Source organism: Pyxicephalus adspersus, chromosome 5 (assembly GCF_032062135.1).
Source record: "Pyxicephalus adspersus chromosome 5, UCB_Pads_2.0, whole genome shotgun sequence".
NCBI classification, from domain to species: Eukaryota; Metazoa; Chordata; class Amphibia; order Anura; family Pyxicephalidae; genus Pyxicephalus; species Pyxicephalus adspersus.
The window spans coordinates 891,047-910,713 of record NC_092862.1 but is presented as its reverse complement, the minus strand read 5'-3'; the positions used below and the strand labels follow the sequence as shown (position 1 = coordinate 910,713).

Genomic DNA, 19,667 nt, shown 5'->3' with positions numbered 1-19,667 from the left:
TATTATTATTATTAATAATAATCTCCTTCTGATGTGCCCTTCACAAAGCCGAGGACATTGATGACATTTGTGCTATGGTTTGTGAACGGGGACTGCTAGAGAATTATTTCTGGAGAAGTCTCGAAATATTGACAGTCAGCATGTTTTATTGGTGTCTGTGTCACCAAGGCATAAATAATTGGGAAATCAGGAATGATACAATTGTTTTCAGAACGCAAGGTGAGAAAATAAAATCTTCCAGTAGGGTAGACATGGGGTGTTAACCCTTCCCACCCTACTCAAAACAAACAGAAAAAAACATTTAGGTATATAGACAGAAGGGATCCCCCATTGTTACACCATTGATGGAGATAATTTTGTTCATAAGACCAAACATCTAGACTTCCAATCCTAATTCCAATAGTGAACCTCACATTTAGGAATAGTCATATCAGTAAATGCCTTGTTGTTGGTCCTATGATTGTAGCAACATGGGAAGGTGAGACTTTCATCCCTCTTTCTCTTCTTTTTACCGCACAAGATTGCTGTAACTTTAAAACAAGTTTTCTTTTGAATCTCCCCGAGTGCAGCTCACCTTCTAAAATGAAGACATTTCTACCCATCCTGGTCATTTTCACTGCATGGCTTGGCCAATTACCATCATTACTATATAGTCTTTACTCCATTGTCTGCTCTGGGTGCTGTTGGTGGGCACAGACTCATTGATTCCTATGGGAAAGCCTATTCATGGCGGCCCAGTGTTCTGGTGGTGTAAAGATCTCCCATAGGAATAAATGTGTGCAGTAAAAAAAAAAAAAAAAAAAGGACCTGTAAAGAATTATGGAGAACTTTATATTCCTTAACTCTGGAAACCGGGTAGTATAAGCTGAACTTTCATTGGAAGGTCCCCTTGAAGACAAATTGTGCTAAGGTATAGATGACCTGTAATATTTGTCACAGCACTCGTCATTTGGGTTTTGTTTTTCGTATTGGTTTTACTGTTGGAACTCAAAGTCTGCAAACTGTATAACTTCTTTCCTAGCAGGACCATGCAAAGTGACTTAAGAAATCTATGAAAGCTGCCATTGCTAACATCAGTTATATTATTAACCTAAAGGAGCATGTTCCATGCTAGCCATGCTGACCCTGAATTGACCATATAGTAAGTCAATGATCTAAAAGAAGCAAAGAAAAGGTTAGAGAACCTGGCAGCTCATATGTAATTGGGTCAGTGATGTGCAAAGATAAGGACATCCTTGGAGCATGCTCCTGCAAAGTCTTACATGGAGCTCTGCTATAACTGTGTGAATTGTACATATAATCAAATTTCTTATGTCAGTGCCTCTGAGGATTTGGATCATGAAAACCAAAATTGTAACATGGAGGTAACAGAGACGTCTGAAGGCAACATGGACGGAAATGGGAACTCCACCTCATGCTGTGAAGAAATTAGGTTTGTTCTGTTTTTTTCTGTTTACATTAATATAGACTGTTAGCTCCTATGGGCAGCCAATCAGAATTCATTTTGCAGTGTTATTGCAATTAAAATAGTCTTTATATACGAGTCGTATATATAGTCCATGTCTATATGCAGTGTTAATGAAATTAAAATAGAAACTCCTGGGGGTCCAATTCTGTTGTCAAAGCTTACATCTGGTATTATAAGTCATATGGATTGGTTTACCCTTTTTCTGCAAATTACATCCTACACATCATGTCTTAAAAATAGCAGCAACCACAAGCAACTTTTATATTTAACTTCCCTGGCGGTATGAATAAAAGTATCGCAAGCAGATGCCCGGGCGGTACCTATACCTGGATTGGAGAGACGTATACAGGCTGCACGTAGGGGGGATATATCATGAATAATTGTACTTATTGTCCTATAATTAGAAAAATAAATAAAAAAAAAAACTGCAAGTATTTTATGAATCCTAATATCCAAGATTTCTGACCCTTTGGTAATGGGTAGCATTTATAAGGAATATCTTCTGGCATGTGTACAATTTACCATTGAATTAAAAGTGTTCCCTGTACAATTAAAAACAAAAATCAGGCAGCTTTCACACAATATTCACTTTTTAAGTTTGACCCTGTTAACCTGCACCTCGACTCTTAGAGGGTGCTTTTCCTCTGGGTCGAGTGACATTGGCGGCATTCAATCTGCTTCCAGTCCAGCTGAACTAAATGTCTTTTTTACTTCATTAGATGATTGGGCCATAGCATCATGTGACCTGTGTGAATTTGTAAAAAAGGATGAAGTAAAAGGGATGGGAAATATAAGATTTATTATTTTGAATTCTTCCTGACCCATAACAGAACTTGAGCCCAATACTTGCAACAGTGTGAGATAATCTAAGGCTCTGTTATTCTCGTCAGATTTGGTTTGATATCGGTGATGTTATGAATGTGCTGCTTGGTGTTCTTGCTGGAGAGGAAGCTGTACCTGAGGTTCTGGAGTGCAAGGATCTCCCTATCCTGCTTTATTACTTCAGTCAATCTGTGATTCCTCCGTCTCTCTCATTACCCTATCAGTTATCCCTATTTATTAGGAGGGACTGCTCTGATATGGAATAAAGGCTCTTCCACCACCAATATGGCTGCATCCATACAGAGACAAAGTGTGCATAGTAAATCAGTGATTAGGAAAAGTCACATACTGGGGAATATTCTATTACCCTCTGCTTGTTTTTCCTGGATATTCTTCTTTTCACAGTAATGGTTTATTCTTTAAATAGTCATCATCCTAGATATTCTGTGTAGTTATGGATCCTGATTGTCTATAAAAATGAATTTGTGTTTTAGGCCACCAGGACATTCCTTTGGGGTGGATGAGAACCGCAATATTCTGTCAGAAAAGCCGAAGCACCAACATCAGGAGGATTGTTGTGGGTAGGTACTCTAAACATGCTTGGTCCTTTCCCAGGATTAGATATGGAATGATTTGTTTCTGTAATCCCATTATTTACATGGACCAGAATTCTCCACTTAATGGGCCTGATTTATTAAAGTTCTCCAAGGCTGGAGAGGATATATTTTCATCAGTGAACCTGGGTGATCCAGCAAACCTGAAATGGATTTCTTTAACGTAATTTGCTATTTGTTAGCAAATGTTTGAATCCTGGACCAAATCCATTTCAGGTTTGCTGGATCACCCAGCTTCACTGATGAAAGTGTATCCTCTCCAGTCTTGGAGAGCTTTTTTTAAAACCAGGCCTGATGTATCAGTGAGGCTTAAATTGCTTTCATGTACAGTTACATCCACCTTACCTTGGCAGCTGTGTTCACTACTAGGGTAGCTGAATTGGCTAAGTTGGACGATTCCTCTGCCATACAATCATCTGGGGGACTTTGGCCAATCAAACGCCACAATTCCAGAGGCTGCAGCTGCTCTGACATTAAGATTACCCGTTCATATTGCTGGAGAATAGTACTTCCAGTTCTGAAGGTTTTCATAATGCAATGGCACTATAAAACCTCATTACTACAGTGAAAAATACATTTTGCTCATGTTTGATACAAGTAAAATAAAACCATTAATATTGTTCTGCTAACCCTTCCACATAACTGTCATTACCAGTATAGTATTTTGATTCATATTTTACATCTAAATGCACAAACAGGTGTGTATTACTTAAAGCAGAACTCCTTGGTCTTTTAATTTCTCTCCCACATTTCCCTTATCTCACCTTATTTTTTACTTGCCTTTAAGAAAAGATTATTGTCCAATGACATCAATCCCAGTGTACCTCTGTCACTATAACCAGTCATTATGGGAACAATAATGCAGCTGATATCACACCATTTTTCTATTTGGTCTCCTCATTGAACAAGAAGCCCCATGATCTGTTTAGATGGTGGTAAATGAGATAATGGGCAGCCATTTTCACAGATCTCTGTTCACTCATTTAACTTGATCTTGCCTTCCATAGCCTTGTACCACCCAGCAACAATACACAATTCATGTGGTGACAACGTGGAAGAGGCTGCCCAGGACTTGCCATAGCAGAGAGAAGTCAATTCATTAGCTCACCTTTTCCCTGTTGGTTAATGAAGCTTCCACATACATTCAGGAGTCAAATCAATGGGTCAATTCTGTTTGAATGTATCTGTACAGTGAAGTTCTGGGCTCTTGGGGTGCTCCACAGTGATGATGAGGCTGTTGGGTGCCCTTTCTGTTGGCATCCTTTTTTGGTATAATTTAGTACGGACATGAGATAATAAAAGATGAAAAGTCAAGTGATGTGTAGCAAAACAGAAGCAGCCAATCAAATCTTCATTAAGCCCAGTGAAGGGCGATCTGATTGGCTGCAAGTTTCTGCAATGTTCTTTCCTGGCATAAATTGCCTTTATGTAAAATTTTCATATTTATTTTTAATGTCTAGGCCTTCATCTGAGCGTGCAGCCTGTGATAACTACGAGGACAAAGGGACCAAACGGCAGGTGCGATATGGAATGTTTTTTTTTTTTTTTTTTAAAGAACATCACATTGAGGAAATGAAACCTAGAAAATGATAGTTTGTATAATTGCAAGCTGAAATAGAAGCAAAAATACTTTATTACCAAACTGTAACTGGCTAGTAACATTTATAAAAAATATATGTGAAAGAATTATTGCCTATGTGTTCTCATGTGTAAAAATCCAAAACTTTGGCCCATGACCCATGTCAGAAATTCTTTTACTGTCCGCATCCAATTAAGGAGATTTTTCTTTACTTCCTATTGATGCATGCCAGTTCTATATTCAGCCTTTTTAACACAAGGCAACCAATAAAATATCTTTCAGGTCTTCAGGGGCCCCTAATATATCCACAGCTCACAGTATATTAGTGTGGGGGTCAGTGGGATAAATTCCTCTTAGATTGCTGGCCAGTGGGAAGAATGTCACCCTTACAGATAGCCAAAAAGATCATTGGGGTCACTTATACTGACCTGAGAGGTACAAACTGCTCCAGAAACTCCAAACAACCTGTGGAGGAAAAAGTGTTGTATTTCCTTACCTGCTGCATCCTATGTATTATCAGATAGGCAACTAGACCTCACAAAGAGTAATATTGATTAATATTATTAGCCAGTATTTATATAGAGGCAACATATTACACAGCGCTGTACAAAGTCCATAGTCATGTGACTAGCTGTCCCTTAGAGGAACTCACAATCTAATGTCCCTCCCATAGTTATATGTCTTTCATACAGTCTATGGACAAATTTGGGGCAAGCCAAATAACCTAACTGCATGTTTTTGGAATGTGGAAGGAAACACACACAAACACAGGGAGAACATGCAAACTCCATGCAGATAGAGTCCTGGCCGGGTTTCAAACCTTTATTTATTTGTTACCATGCCAAGCTCACTTTTTTGAAAAATTGTAATTTTTTATTGAGTTTTTAAAATAATAACCAAAAAAAATATAAAAAGTATAGGGAGGTAGCCAAGAAATACACATTAAAATGTAACAATTCAACAATAGCCAGGAATAGAAAACATTTATATGACTCTTGTAACAAAAAATACAGCATGTCACATATTTCAAGTAAAAAAAATAGTCTAATACAATAAACAACAGCAATCATATCTAACAATACAATAGTCTAGGCAAGGATACAAGGAGGATGTCAGGTGGAAGACAGGTATATGGTAACCCAAGCTCACTTTTAAGCAAAAATGATAATAAAGAAACTGTCACCCCCAGTACACATTGTAGCCTTAGCATATTTGGTAAAACATCATTTTTTTCTGGCTCTTTTTCCACTTGTGACATTGTGAGTGTCCAAGTATTTTTCCTTCTCCATTACGGCTTGATTTTCCTAACCTTGATATCACTGGGCTAGCCTAATGGGAAGCATGTTTCTGTGTTTGGAGTGCTCCAAGGTCTAATCTACCTTGATCAGCAACCACTTTAGAAGACAGAGTTGTAAAAAAAATTTTAAAAAATAATTATGTAAAACTGTTGCACTGAATTGTTAAATCAAAAATACAAATGTGCTCCATCTTTATATTACTGTATATGCCTGCTACAATGTGCTGTATAGTGACAAGGTCCTGCTAACTGATGTGCTGGTTACAGGTACTCTGGGTTCCTCTCGCTGCTCCTTTCCTGTGTTCCCTGGCCACCCTGAGCCCCGAGGGTCATCTTTAAATTTACCTATGTCAAATCTTGTACTGTTTCTTGTGTTTGCTTGTTTTTTGCCCACATCCTCAACTCCGGTCCTCTAATTTCTTCTAATTTAGGTGTTGTACTACTGCACACTGGCCTGTTCTAAAGTAGACCTGGCTCCTGCTCTTCCCTGAAGGAACAGATTCTGCTTTGGAGCAGTTGCCAAATGACATGACAGTAGGTTGCATACAGAGACGATGGTTGGGGGACACAACAAGCCTGCATCCTAGAAAGTTGTCATTTACGTTTGTACAGAGTGAATAGTTTAATGTAAAACTTCTTGGAGGTAAGTTGCCAAAACTTCCGGAAGTGCCTGGAGTGCAGTCTACTGGCTTTTCTATTTTTTTGATCACTTTTGAATACTATTACTGTAGCAATACGTTTTCTTTTATATAAATTTATTTATCTTTTTGTCCCAGATTTCAGAATTCCAGTGTAACAATTTCCTGTCCATTAATGGTTCTCTGTCACATGAGAAAAATAAACCTGATCCAGATATTGCACTAAAAGAACTTGGAGAGTGGAAGGTTAAAAACAGCAAAGACCGAGGCTCAGATGGTGACAATCATTCCGCAATGAAGAATAGCCATAAAACACAAGACAAACAAGGAGATAAAGAACATTCTGGTAAGAAAAGTAAAGAAAGTGTCAAAGAGATCAAAAAAGCTTCCAGTCACAAACGAGAGAAAGACGTAAAAGAAAAGTCTAAGAAAGAAAAAGACCAGGAAAAAGTAAAGGAATCCAAAACTCTTAAGCATGCCAAAAGTGACAAAATAAAAGATCCAAAAAATGATGAAGACTTGTCTAAAAAGGACAAGAAGCATACACAGGAGGACAAAATATCTGTCAAAGGCGCAAACACAGAGGTGACTAGCAAGGAAAAGGAGTGTGCTCCCCGAGACGAAGAGAATATAGATGGGGACCAATTTGAGAACCACTCTGAAAAAGAAAGAGATCAGTTTGAGATCAAGGAAGGAAAGACGGACTTGCATATACCAGTAACTGATGCAAAGGGGGTCTTTGGTAAGAGAGTTCTGGTTGATTTAGATATATTTCAAGATACACAGCTTGAAAGAAAACCAAAGACCAAAGACGGCACTAAGGCCAAGTCTAAAGAGAAGAGTCACGGTAAAGAGGAAAAGAATAAGCGAAAGAAAGGTGATGACAAAAAGGACAAAGAAGGAACCAAGAGTATAAAAACGGAACGAGAGGATGACGAGAACATGGAATCTGATGGAGAGATGAAGAAATTGAGGCCTAGCCTGGAGACTGGAGACCAATCTATGGAGGTCAGACAGGAGAATGAAGAGGACAAAAAGGGCAAAGTAGCCACTTCCAGAAAGAGGAAAAGCAAAGAAGAAGGAGAGACTAAAACAAAGAAAAATAAAATTGAGGAAGGCAAAGAGAAGGGAAAAGAGACTAAGACCAAAAAGGTCAAGTTGGAGGGAGAGGTGAAAACCAAAAAAAATAAAGAGGAGAAGCAAAAAGAGGAGGATGCATCAAAGTGGAAGTGGTAAGTGTATGTCTGTCATCACAACATGTCCCCCACATTGTTTAACACGCAGCTCTTTGTGTTTCAGACATTAAAATAGTTTTGCAGTGCATTGTGCCAGTGTCTGTAACATTAACTTCCCTAGCGGTCTAATTCCGTTCAAATTCCATGCAAAAAGCCATACAATTTTTTGCATGGAAATTTATTTTTCATTGTAGGCTGTAATTCTTTGGCATAACTCACTGATATTTAATACATTTAATAATAAACTTTAAATAACAAAACATAAAAATAAAATAAAAATATTCAAACATGTAATGTAAGTGTTCACTAGCATATATAATATAATTATATATATTATATAAATATTTCCCACTGATCCCCCTGCTCACACCAACGCATGTACCGATGTCACCGGGAATTCCCGTAGATATCCTCTCTGCACTTTGCGGCTGGAGATCAGACTAAGGCACTAAGACCAGAATCCAGGAATCTGCTACTTCAGAACCCTGTAAGCCTGGTGCCCCCTGTATTGTGCTTACTAAGGAATGCGACATCGCTGCCAGTCTAGACGAGAGCAAAGCTGAAGCAGCTTGGTTCTTACAAAAAAGCCGCATCCAGCTGTTTCAGCTTTGCTTTTTATAGCTGCTACTTCTATAGATTCCTTATTACATCCAGCATTAGAGCAGTAATAAGTGATTTGCAGCGTGCTGAGCTGCATGCAGGAGGCTGGATCAGATCTTCACTGACCAGATCCTCTATGAAGTTAGTAGTATTAAAATTTGATAATTAATTGAATAATTAAATTGGGTAAAAAATCTACCCCCACACCTATTACTCCCCAGTTTAATAAATACAAATGAAGTTGATATGTGATTTTTACATTTTCCCAATGTCTTCTCTTTTCTGTTCATTAAAGCAATTAAGACAAAGGAAACAATTCAAAAAAGTAATCCTATGAGGAGTGACAATAGACTTACCAGGGATCTGTTGGAGATATTCCCCCCGAAAACCGTACAATTCATAGCTTCCTGTATTCTGATGAAATTACTTCAATACTTTCCTTCCTTACTTTTCTCTCAGATTGCTTTAGAATAGGAACATCCATCTTCTGAATAACCGACTAGGCAAATTAATTCCTAAAATGAGAATTGCAGCGTCTCCATTTTCTTAGTTTCAGATGAGATTCCTCCTCCCATTCCATTGGTGGTATCTGCAGCAATCCATGAGCCAGTCACACAAGCATGCATTTATATTTCTGAGGCTGTTCTGTCACTTTATGGGTGCACTGAACATCTCCTGGCCGGTATATTACAGTAACATCTAAATGTATCGCTGCTGCAAGATAAAATAGAAATGTGATTTATAAAGGTGTATAAACAAGAATTCCAGTGTAACAACAAGTCTCCTTATATTTCTGCTTTGTTTTACATGTATGGAGTTCTTCCAAAAGAGTTTGTACTTTCCCCGTACTGAATAGTAGAGGTGAAGCTCATGGCTACAGACATAAATATATTACCAATTTTACCCATATATTTTATTGGTGTCCTATTTTATGCACCAACATATTCACAGTGCTGTTCAATGAATGATGACAAGCTTGCATTCTTAACAAACAGTAATGCAGGAGGACAAGAGCTTACAATCTAAGGCTACGTACACGCAATCTTTCACGATCCTTTCCAACTACAAAATATTGAAAGGTGAATAAACAAGTGTACATACAGTGCCATTATGCTCTATGGAGATGGTAGGGGGGAGAATGAGCGTGTGGCACCGCGCTGTGCTCTTTCCTCTTAACTTGTATTACGATTGTTCATCATTCGTGGAACGGCTGGGACGGATCCATGAACGACGTCGAGCAAGAGCTGTACACGCGCCAGATATCACGTGTCAGAAAAGATAATTAGGTGGGAATCATCTGACTTGTTTTACATGTAATGTAAACACCTGTAATGGTAAACAGATTGGTACATCATTATTCACAGCTGTGTGCCTTATTGATGGCTCAATATTTAGATTCATGCAGGGAATCGTGTGAATGTGTAAGCAGAGGCTCTCTAGTTTTTTTTTAATTTTTTCCATGTGTTCATTTTTACTTTAATAATATTTTTAAAATTTTTTAAAAGTTACAAAAACTTAAATCATAAATGATCTAAAGCTTGCATTAAATCCTTCTACCACATGGACAGCGTGGAGCTCAGAATAAAACACTTTGCTCTCTTTGGACTACACTTCCCATGATGCCTTTGTGCTGCTGCCAGGTGATTGGTTGAGTTTCAGGAAGTAACCTTGGCTGGCAAAGGTCACCCACATGTGTTCAGTAGACATGAATGTGTATATGTCCTCAGTCTGTGTGTCATGTTCAGGAATGGCTGCAGGCTGCTATATAAGCTTGGAATATATTCAGAGTGCTGGCAGAGTCGGGGTGTCCTGATATTGTGTGTGCGGAGGACAATATGCAGTATTCCACAGATCAGACACTGGTAAGAAGCTGAACATAACTACGTTATCTTGTGTAAGTTCTGAAGAGTCATTTTGGTGTTTTTTAGATTTCTATGTCTTCAGAAAAATTAGAAGTTTCTGAACAGCAGCTGGTTTGTTTTACACTCAACTATAGAAAAATAAATATATATATTTTTGGTATTTCTATATTGCCGCCTCTCTTCACCCTGGGGAAGTCACTTTTACTCCTTTCTTCACCTAGTTTTCCCACTCTCCCTGCCCATCCAGAATGCAGTAATAGGTGACGGTGCATCATGGTCCCTGCATGTCTTTGACACCTATCTACGGTAAGATTGTACAATCAGTATAGGGGCTGTAGTGGAGATTGGTTGTATAGTTAAAGAATACTTTATCTATAACAGTGGCTTAGTTTTGAATTTATTAGTAGTAGTAGTAAGGATTTATAGAGCGCCAACAACAACCCAGCGCTGTACAATAAATAGGGGTTTCCAATGACAGACCGATACAAACAATGACACAGGAAGCGGAGAGGGCCCTGCCCCAAAGAGCTTACAATCCGAGGAAATCATTTTGTTCATTAAAATTATTTTATTTGTAGTCTGAAGATAAATTTGTGATTTGCAGTTATAAACTACCATTCATATTTGTAGGTGGGAGGAAGCCAATCATGAAGATGGCGTCAAGTGGAAGTTTCTGGAACATCGTGGACCATATTTTGCTCCTCCATATGAACCACTTCCAGAGGATGTCCGCTTCTACTATGATGGTAAGGACACATCTCAAAGTATCTGTCCTAGGATTGGTCCTATTGTGACCTGTCTGAGGACAGATGAAGATTTCAAACAACGGGAATGAATAAAGATACAGATAACCCCTATTTATTGTACAGAGCTGCGTAATATGTTGGCGCTATATAATGTTCAATACTAATAACAATAGCCAAATATTTTTTACATCATTCGTGTATCATGAATAAAAACTGGACTTTACGTATAGCCAATCAGTAACACAGTCCAGGATTTCATATACATGGTGGTCAGATTTTATTTAAGTGATTCTTGACAACCCATGATTGTAGAATCATGATCCCTGCACTGACTATATGGTCCAATGTATATGGAATCCCTCCATATGAGCTCAGGTGTTTTTTTTAGTGACAGGTTACAATAAAAAACTACATGCAAAAAGAGTTTAGATGATTGTAGTTTTTCTGGTAACATTTTGGGTTAGGCCTAATTCTATTCCTGTATGACACTGGCCCTATTTCCATAGATAACTCTATAAAGGTATGGCCAGACTGGAGTAAGTGGAGCTCACCTACGCAGAGCTCCAACCCTGCTTACCTGGACCACCGATTGTGAGCCAGATCTTCCCATTCAATGTCACAAATGCTCCATTGGTATAAATGGGCACAGATACCCAGAGACTGCATTTCAATATCTTGTACTTATCAGGTGCCCCAGCATGGTCTATGACTGCTTCATTGTGGCCCAGTGCTCACTCACCATTCTCTATGTATTCAGGAGAACCGATGAAGCTCAGTTTGGCGGCTGAAGAAGTGGCTACTTTCTATGGGAAAATGCTGGATCATGAATACACCACCAAAGAGGCCTTTCAGAACAATTTCTTTGCTGACTGGAGGACGGTAAGTGCTGCAATATGGTTTCTCCTTCCCTGAGCTGCACCCTTCCACCCCAACACTAGGAGGGAACGCTCAGCTCACGCTTGGTTTCCTCACAGGTAGGACAACTAAAGGTTTTTTTTTTCCTGGAACATTTCATTTAAACTTAGAGTTTAAAAATACACATTTATTACTGGATGCTCTCCCAACCCTATATGAATATATTAATATCTTTTTTGCAAAGCAGAACCCTTTGAAACTGAGAATAACAGAGCAAAATAATGGGCCGTGGGGCAGCATGATGGCTCGGTGGTTAGCACTCTAGCCTTTGTAGTCCTGGTTGGAATCTCGGCCAGGACACTATCTGCATGGAGTTTGCAGATTCTCCCCATGTTTGTGTGGGTTACCTCCAGATACTCCTGTTTCCTCCCACATTCCAAAAACATGCAGTTATGTTAGTTGGCTTCCCTCAAATTGTCCTTAGACTGTACTGATATGACTATGGTAGGGACATTAGACTGTGAGCTCTTTTGGGGGACAGCTAGTCACATGACTATGGACATTGTACAGCGCTGCCTAAATGGTCGGCACTAAAAAAATACATGTAATACTGGAGAGTTTGAACAGGGGATGTGAGTGACTCTTCTCTCTATTTGAGCCAGTTTATGTGAAGAAAAGATACATCTACCCTATTTACATATATTAGGTATAGGTTAAAACAAGATTAAAGTATTGCATCGAACATTAAAGGCATAATTTATCTGAAGTAGTTGCATTTGGTTGATGCTATCCTCTGTAAATAGTCGTCTTCTTTGCTAGGTGGTGCATTTCTTCCATTCTGAATGACAGCCAAAATCATTCAGCACACTTACTGTAAGCCGAGGCTTCATCACATTACACAGCAGTACTGCTACACTGAATGGCACTCAGGACTATTACATGTGCAGGAATAATTACAGCCCATGATGGCGGAGAGGAAGGACACATGATGTGACTCTCCAGAAGACTGATAGGGTAAAGCCCTTTATAGGGCTGGGGCCGTTAGGTTATTACAATCCTATGTACATCACAAATACTTTGTAGTGTAGATAAAAACATATCGGGCTGTAACGTTAGGTCACATTTTCCTTCTATATCTGCATGTCACAGACATTTGTTTTCCAACTTTTACAGCAAATGACTAAAGAAGAAAAGAAGATCATAAAGCAATTGGAAAAATGTGACTTCACGGAGATCCACAAGTATTTCTTTGATAGAAATGAGGAGAGGAAAGCATTGCCCAAAGAGGAGAAGCAGGTGAGATGTGAAGAAGGTTTCATTTCTGTGTTGTGCAAAGTAAAACTGGTCCTCCTAACTGCCCCATCTCGGCTTCACATAATGTACACAGCTTCCCATTTCTGCATTTGGGTGTCTTTGCTTTCACAGTGAAAGTTTGATTCCTTCCCCTAATGCGGAGCTATGATCAGCTGCTCACACAATGCTATCACAAGGGGATGGGAAGAGAATCTTCAGCCCTGCATGAGCTTACTACATGGAACTTGGAGCTGCATTGTGCTAAACACACAGATATGGTTTTATTTTATTTTCCCTGACATCAATTTGTATTTCTGTCGATTTGCAATTAAATTTTAAGAGCTCATGGAGTGGGAAGAGTCAGAGAATGATGTACTGGCCAGGTTGGGTCAGGTCTGGTGATTTCTCTATTTATGAAGATGTTCTGTACATGAATTATTTGAATTCTCCTGTATGAAAAACAATAAATGGGGTCTTAATTTGCTATATACATACCAGCATTATTATATTATGTCCATATCTTATATACAAAGGATTTTTGGCTAAGAAAAGTGTGCAGGCTGTTTTTATTCAGCAGAATATGCTAGTTACCTGGCTGTCTTTGTCCGTGACTTAAAGCATGCAACCAGAAAACTCAGAAACCCAATTGTCATGTTTGTTTTTTTCTTTTCCATGTCTGCTTCACTTTTGTTTGGTGTTGTGATCATTTTCCTAGAGTGTAAGCTTCTCTGGTGCAGTGACTGATTCACCGTATTCTTTGTACAGGGCCGCTATGTATGAAGGCTCTGGAAATATGTGGATATAGTATTGCTTTTAAAATATTGTAACGCACTTGTGGCAGTGAGTCAGTATTTTCTTTTCTTTTCTTGCACTTTAGAAATTAAAAGAGGAGGCCAATAAGCTTCAGGAAGAGTACGGATATTGCATACTGGACGGGCATCGGGAAAAAATCGGAAACTTCAAAATTGAACCACCGGGTCTTTTCCGTGGCCGAGGTGACCACCCCAAAATGGGAATGTTAAAAATGAGAATAAAACCAGAAGATGTTATTATCAACTGCAGCAAGTGAGTAAGATATTCCATATACTTCTAATAGACTATGGCAATCCCTTCCCACATGGAATCTGAGTCTGTTCAATGCACTGACTAAATGGGTAATATTATCACTCGTCAAATGTTATAGTACCAGCTCACTAAAATATAGTTTTTCTTATCAATAATGTAATTTTTTACACTTTTAAACAGAGAATCAGACATTCCCTCATGAGAATCTTCCAGGTCTATGTGTTTCAATGGCAATATTTAATCCTCCTATGGAATGTTTAAGTATATATCAGGTTCTCTGTTTTATCAATAGAGTCTGAAATGTCTTCTGCCCAATGCAGTATGACACGGGTGTGGAAAGCAAATAGTATTTTCTAAAGCTCCAATTGTTATATTAATATTTCAGGAATGACCGTATATACTTGAATATAAGCCAGGATTGGGATTTGCCCCCATAATGATATATTTTATATCTTAGTTTATTTTGGAATCACTGAGTTGTTGGGGAAGGGATGAGGTTATTGGTATTTCTACTTGAGCCGCTGACGTCTGAAAGGGTAGGGGTAGTTATTATCCATTGCTAGCCTCACAAATTTCCACTGACCCTCCAAAAACTTGTAGCAAACCTTTCTAGAAAGAAGGAGGAAGTTAGAGCTGAGAAGGGTGGCATACCATAATTATGCCTACCGGTTATAAAACGTGTGATGGTCCGGTGTCCACAGATGTTTGAACATGCAGTTAGGGTAATTGGCTTCCCCCCAAAATTGACCTTGGACTGTGATAGAGATTAACATAAATTGCCATACATAAGGACATTAATATATGACTATAGTAGGGACATGTGAGCACCTTTGACGGTCAGCTAGTCATATGACTATGGACTTTGTACAGTGCTGCCTAATATGTCAGCACTATATAAATACTGTGTAAAAATAATAATATGCATCTCTGCATTTACAGCTCAGTAATCACAGCCTGTGCCGCGCCGGGCACGTTGTCTGGCCTTGCAGGGTGCTCAGAGATAAGACTGTCTGTCTGTTTTTACTGGTATATAATTACTAAATAATTTTCTTTGTAGGGACTCAAAGATCCCGGAGCCCCCTCCCGGCCACAAGTGGAAGGAAGTACGCTTTGATAACACAGTCACCTGGCTGGCTTCCTGGACAGAAAATATTCAGAGTTCAATCAAGTACATCATGCTGAACCCCAGCTCAAAACTCAAGGTGAGGAAACAACCCAGTACACCTACTCAAGTACTACTGGACCTTAAATACATACTTTGCACCAATTACAATGAAAAGCAAAGCAGACTTGAGACAATCGGAGGACTTGAAGGTTCTGTTTATATATTCTGCCTGTGGGTTGCTTGACACAATGCTTCATCTGCACCGGTGACTTGCATGTACTTTAATGGCTTAGACAAACTGATAAACAATCATTTCAGGATATCCTCCTTCCATGAATTGAGGTGGATTCTATTGAAGTTACTGCAGCTTCTAATGCACATTGCAAGAAGCTCACAGTGTGCAGTGAAATTGGCAATTCCTGTACACTAGAGGAACCAATATAACTGCAAGTTGTGTGATGGTTTCTACTGTGTTTTGTGGTTTAGGGGGAAAAGGATTGGCAGAAATATGAGACTGCTCGGCGTCTAAAAGATGTGGTCGCTCAAATCCGATCCCAGTATCGAGTAGATTGGAAATCCCGTGAAATGAAGAAGAGACAGAGAGCTGTGGCACTGTATTTCATTGATAAGGTATGGAGCTTAAGTCTATAGAATTGCCTCTTATCCAGCATTTTCTGCTGTAGTTTATCATTAACCCTTTTCCTAATTTAAAAAAAAAATTGAAATGGCAAGTTGTAATTACAAAAATCTAACCAAAGGCTATAAAAACAGGCCGATTTTCCCATCTTTTTGGAAATGTACTGTTTTATTTGCTCTATTCCTCCAGGGAAGAGCCTTGCTGTCCAAGTTGGCGCTCACAGCTTAGGGGCAATTGGCTGCAGTCTGGGAATGTGCATGCCAGGGTAGCTACAATGGGGCAAGGCAGAATAGCCACCTGACGAGAGATGAGAAGATTTTGTCACAATTCAATTCAAGTAATGACGGGTGTGGAAAGAAAATCACACAGCAGACATAGGAAGTTCTGTGGTCTGCAGCAAGGAGGGGTTGCTAACTCCTTATCCCTAGAATGTGCTCTAGGCACACATTGCAGATTCTTGCAGGCAGATGGACAGTTTCACGGTTGAGTACTTGGTGTTTGACTGTTTGTTTTCTTCGTTAGTTGGCCCTGAGAGCAGGCAATGAAAAGGAAGAAGGTGAAACGGCGGACACTGTGGGCTGCTGCTCTCTGCGGGTGGAGCATATTCAACTCTTTCCTGAGCTGGATGGTCAGAAGTATGTGGTGGAATTTGACTTCCTGGGAAAGGACTCCATCAGATACTACAACAAGGTGCCTGTGGAGAAGGAGGTGAGGACCTGTCCTTTATCTGAGGACAATGTGTGCAATCGCATGTATGTGGTATGAGCTTGTCCAACCTTTCCTCATCCACGGGGCAATTTTTATATTTTCCAGCACCAACATACCTGAAACACGGTAACCTATTATTCTACATTGTAGCATGCATAAAGAGGATATCATATGCTATCTGCATGATATTTTCTTAAAAAGAATGCTCATATAAAGGTAAACAGTAATACTGATAACTAATTCTAACATAATTCAAATCCCAAGTGATGTAATGCTCAAACCTAGTTCATATATAGCTGACATGACAAATCATTTATCCTTGCTGCAAATCCCAATCATCAGGTACATCCAGTCCACATCCAGCATCCCCCGTTCTCTGTGGCTCAGTGCTAATTTATGTAATGTAATGACACCACTGTATTATTTATTACCTAGCAAAACCTGGCACAATTCTGATTACAAACCTGTCAATGGGGATTAAACTGATATTAATACTACAGGAACTCATCCTGCAGGCCAAAAAAATGGCTTGAGGACTATAAGTTGGACAGGCCTGTTCCTAAATATGTAAAACACAAATGTATAATACTATTACTAATACCTTTCTGAAATGTTCTGGTTGTGGTACCTAGGACACTGTGATAATGTTTTTAATAGAACCTTTATTTCCCCCTCTAGACCTCCACACTTAACAAACATCTCCAGGATCTGATGGATGGACTGACTGCCAAGGTTTTCCGAACCTATAACGCCTCCATCACCCTGCAGAACCAGCTGAAAGAACTGACCAATGGTAAGCGGGGCATCCTCTAGTTCTTATGTAGTGATTGCCTCTGCATCTATGACTTCAATTGTTTTGGAACCTTTCTCTAAAATGGAAATATCAGCTTTACATCAGACAATTGGCATTCTTCAGGAGTTCAGTGCTGGTATCCTATACAGTCTGTGATAGGTCCAGTTTACCTTCCCCCTTCCCATCACCAGCGCAAAGGTATAGAACAAAATGGTGCTTGTTTCAATATTTACACTACTTCCTAATCAGATTTTCAGTACAAAACCCACCAGGAGAGCTAACCCTGTCCCTCTGGTAGGGGTGCAGCATATTAAGCATTGCTTAGATGTGATTGGGTAACCTGGGAGTCTCCTAATTACATTTACATAACTCCACTGAAGAAATGTAATCAGTCATTATAACAGCCAGGAGGTACCCCTGCTGAGGGTGCAGCTCTTCCTGTCCTTGGCATCCTAAGGGTAAAAGGTGACCAGTGAATTCCCTACCCTTCATGGGCCTGCTTATTAAAGGTCTCCAAGACTGTAGAGGATACACAATCATCAGTGAAGCTGGGTGATCCAGCAAACCTGGAATGGATTTCTTCAATGTCATTTGCTATTTGTTAGCAAATGATTTGAATCCTGGACCAGATCCGTTCCAGGTTTGCTGGATTACCCAGGTTCACTGATGATTGTGTATCCTCTACAGTCTTTAGGAACTTTAATAAATCAGGCCGTGTGTGTCATGATTAGCTTTATTCGTGACTCCCTCTTTCCATAGAAACATACTTACCTCTTGGTTGGAAGGAAGAGCTGTAACGTCAATGAGGGCAGTACCAGAACTTTCCTCAAGACTTCTTGGGTGCTGTGAATTTACCCTTCTCTTACTTTTGTTGCTTTCATGTGGTTAGGAGCTTTCTCTCACCTTCCTCCATTATGATCAGATTGAGGATATCCCACTTCAATATCGCTTCCTATAGCATGATGAAATCCTCTTCCCTCTGAATTATCCCTGAGACTAAAAGTGCTCAGCAGACTCGGAACAAGGACGGCCATTCCTCTGGCTTCTTCCCAAAGCACCTAGGCAAAGGGGAAGCCGATCTGACCTAATGACATTCATACACCCCCTGCACCACATAAATCAGGAAAGGTCAGGTATAACATTAAACATATTTTTTCACATATCCCCGGATTTTATAATCGGTCAGAAAGGTAAGTATGCAATGTTTAGAAAAACATAGGGGAGGGTGTGAGGTTTAGTTTTTTTTTTTTTCCCCCCAGGGGGGCTGCAAGCTGACAATCCTTTCCAAAATGAAGCAACAACCCTAAATATGAGTTTATATCCTTCATAAGTAAGGTTACAGCTTGCAATGAACATATACTTTCATATATTATGTTTTATGTCTTTTTCTGGACAGCGGAGGACAATGTAGCAGCCAAAATCTTGTCTTACAACCGTGCCAACAGGGCCGTGGCTCTTCTCTGCAACCACCAGAGGGCACCACCAAAGACGTTTGAAAAATCCATGCAAAATCTACAGGCAAAGGTATGACACCGTTGTTCTCTTATATATCGTCTGGTTTCTTGAGTGGGTGCATGGGTTCCACATTTTAACTTAATTGCCCAGCTGTCCACAGAAATTCATATATAAACCTGCGTAGAAAAAGGAACACTTCACAGTGCACTGCAGAACTACCTGTTCTAGGCTGCAACTCCTCCATTTGGCTTCTGAGTGGGATATATACCTACTGTCTGAAGATGAAAAAGGGAAAAGAGACACCACCTCTAAGTGGCAGCAGTTTGGGAAATGTCTGTTTCTGTTCTGGCGTGTCCCTATGTACATTGCCATCTCTATAAACATGTGATCGTTCCTGGCCTCAGTACATTCAGAAAATCTCTTGGCTGAGTTGGAAAGCCTGACCTCACAAATGGCCACCAATTTCCACAGAAACCTATCAGATTTTTCTGGGAAGTCAGCCACAAAAATGGAGGCGTCTGGAAATGGTTTTAGTAAGGAATTTCTTTGCCTAAAGTCTTTATAATATTTATTTTGTAACATAAGATAGAGGTCACCCCAAGACAACCCTGGTGGTGTCACTTCATAACTTTCTGCTTTCTTTGTAGGCACACATACGGAATTTGTGTTGTAAAACCTTTGCTCCAATAATTACTGTGGTTGGAGGTTGGATAAGGAGCCGCAGTGTAAAGTACGGTCCATGCAGAGGGCATCCAATACTTATAATAATGTGTCTTTTATTTCTACAGATTGATGCAAAGGAGGAGCAGCTGAAACAAGCAAAGAAAGAGCTAAAGAAAGCAAAATCTGATCATAAAAAGGAGCAGAGCACCAAGACAAAGAAGTATGATGTATT

At 39.5% G+C, this 19,667-nt stretch overlaps 1 protein-coding gene across 1 annotated transcript in view; it reads left to right on the top strand.

Moving 5' to 3' along the window:
* The window catches only part of LOC140330412 (DNA topoisomerase I, mitochondrial-like), a 26,648-nt gene that overhangs the window by 2,366 nt on the left and 4,615 nt on the right, over positions 1–19,667 (top strand). Inside the window, exons 4-17 of the mRNA XM_072410530.1 lie at positions 1,318–1,432; positions 2,785–2,871; positions 4,365–4,422; positions 6,557–7,650; positions 10,746–10,861; positions 11,619–11,740; positions 12,890–13,012; positions 13,887–14,074; positions 15,132–15,276; positions 15,666–15,809; positions 16,339–16,572; positions 17,203–17,317; positions 18,714–18,841; positions 19,561–19,655. Of these exons, the coding sequence (XP_072266631.1) occupies positions 1,318–1,432; positions 2,785–2,871; positions 4,365–4,422; positions 6,557–7,650; positions 10,746–10,861; positions 11,619–11,740; positions 12,890–13,012; positions 13,887–14,074; positions 15,132–15,276; positions 15,666–15,809; positions 16,339–16,572; positions 17,203–17,317; positions 18,714–18,841; positions 19,561–19,655 (2,764 nt within the window). The remainder of the gene's footprint in view (positions 1–1,317; positions 1,433–2,784; positions 2,872–4,364; positions 4,423–6,556; positions 7,651–10,745; positions 10,862–11,618; positions 11,741–12,889; positions 13,013–13,886; positions 14,075–15,131; positions 15,277–15,665; positions 15,810–16,338; positions 16,573–17,202; positions 17,318–18,713; positions 18,842–19,560; positions 19,656–19,667) is intronic.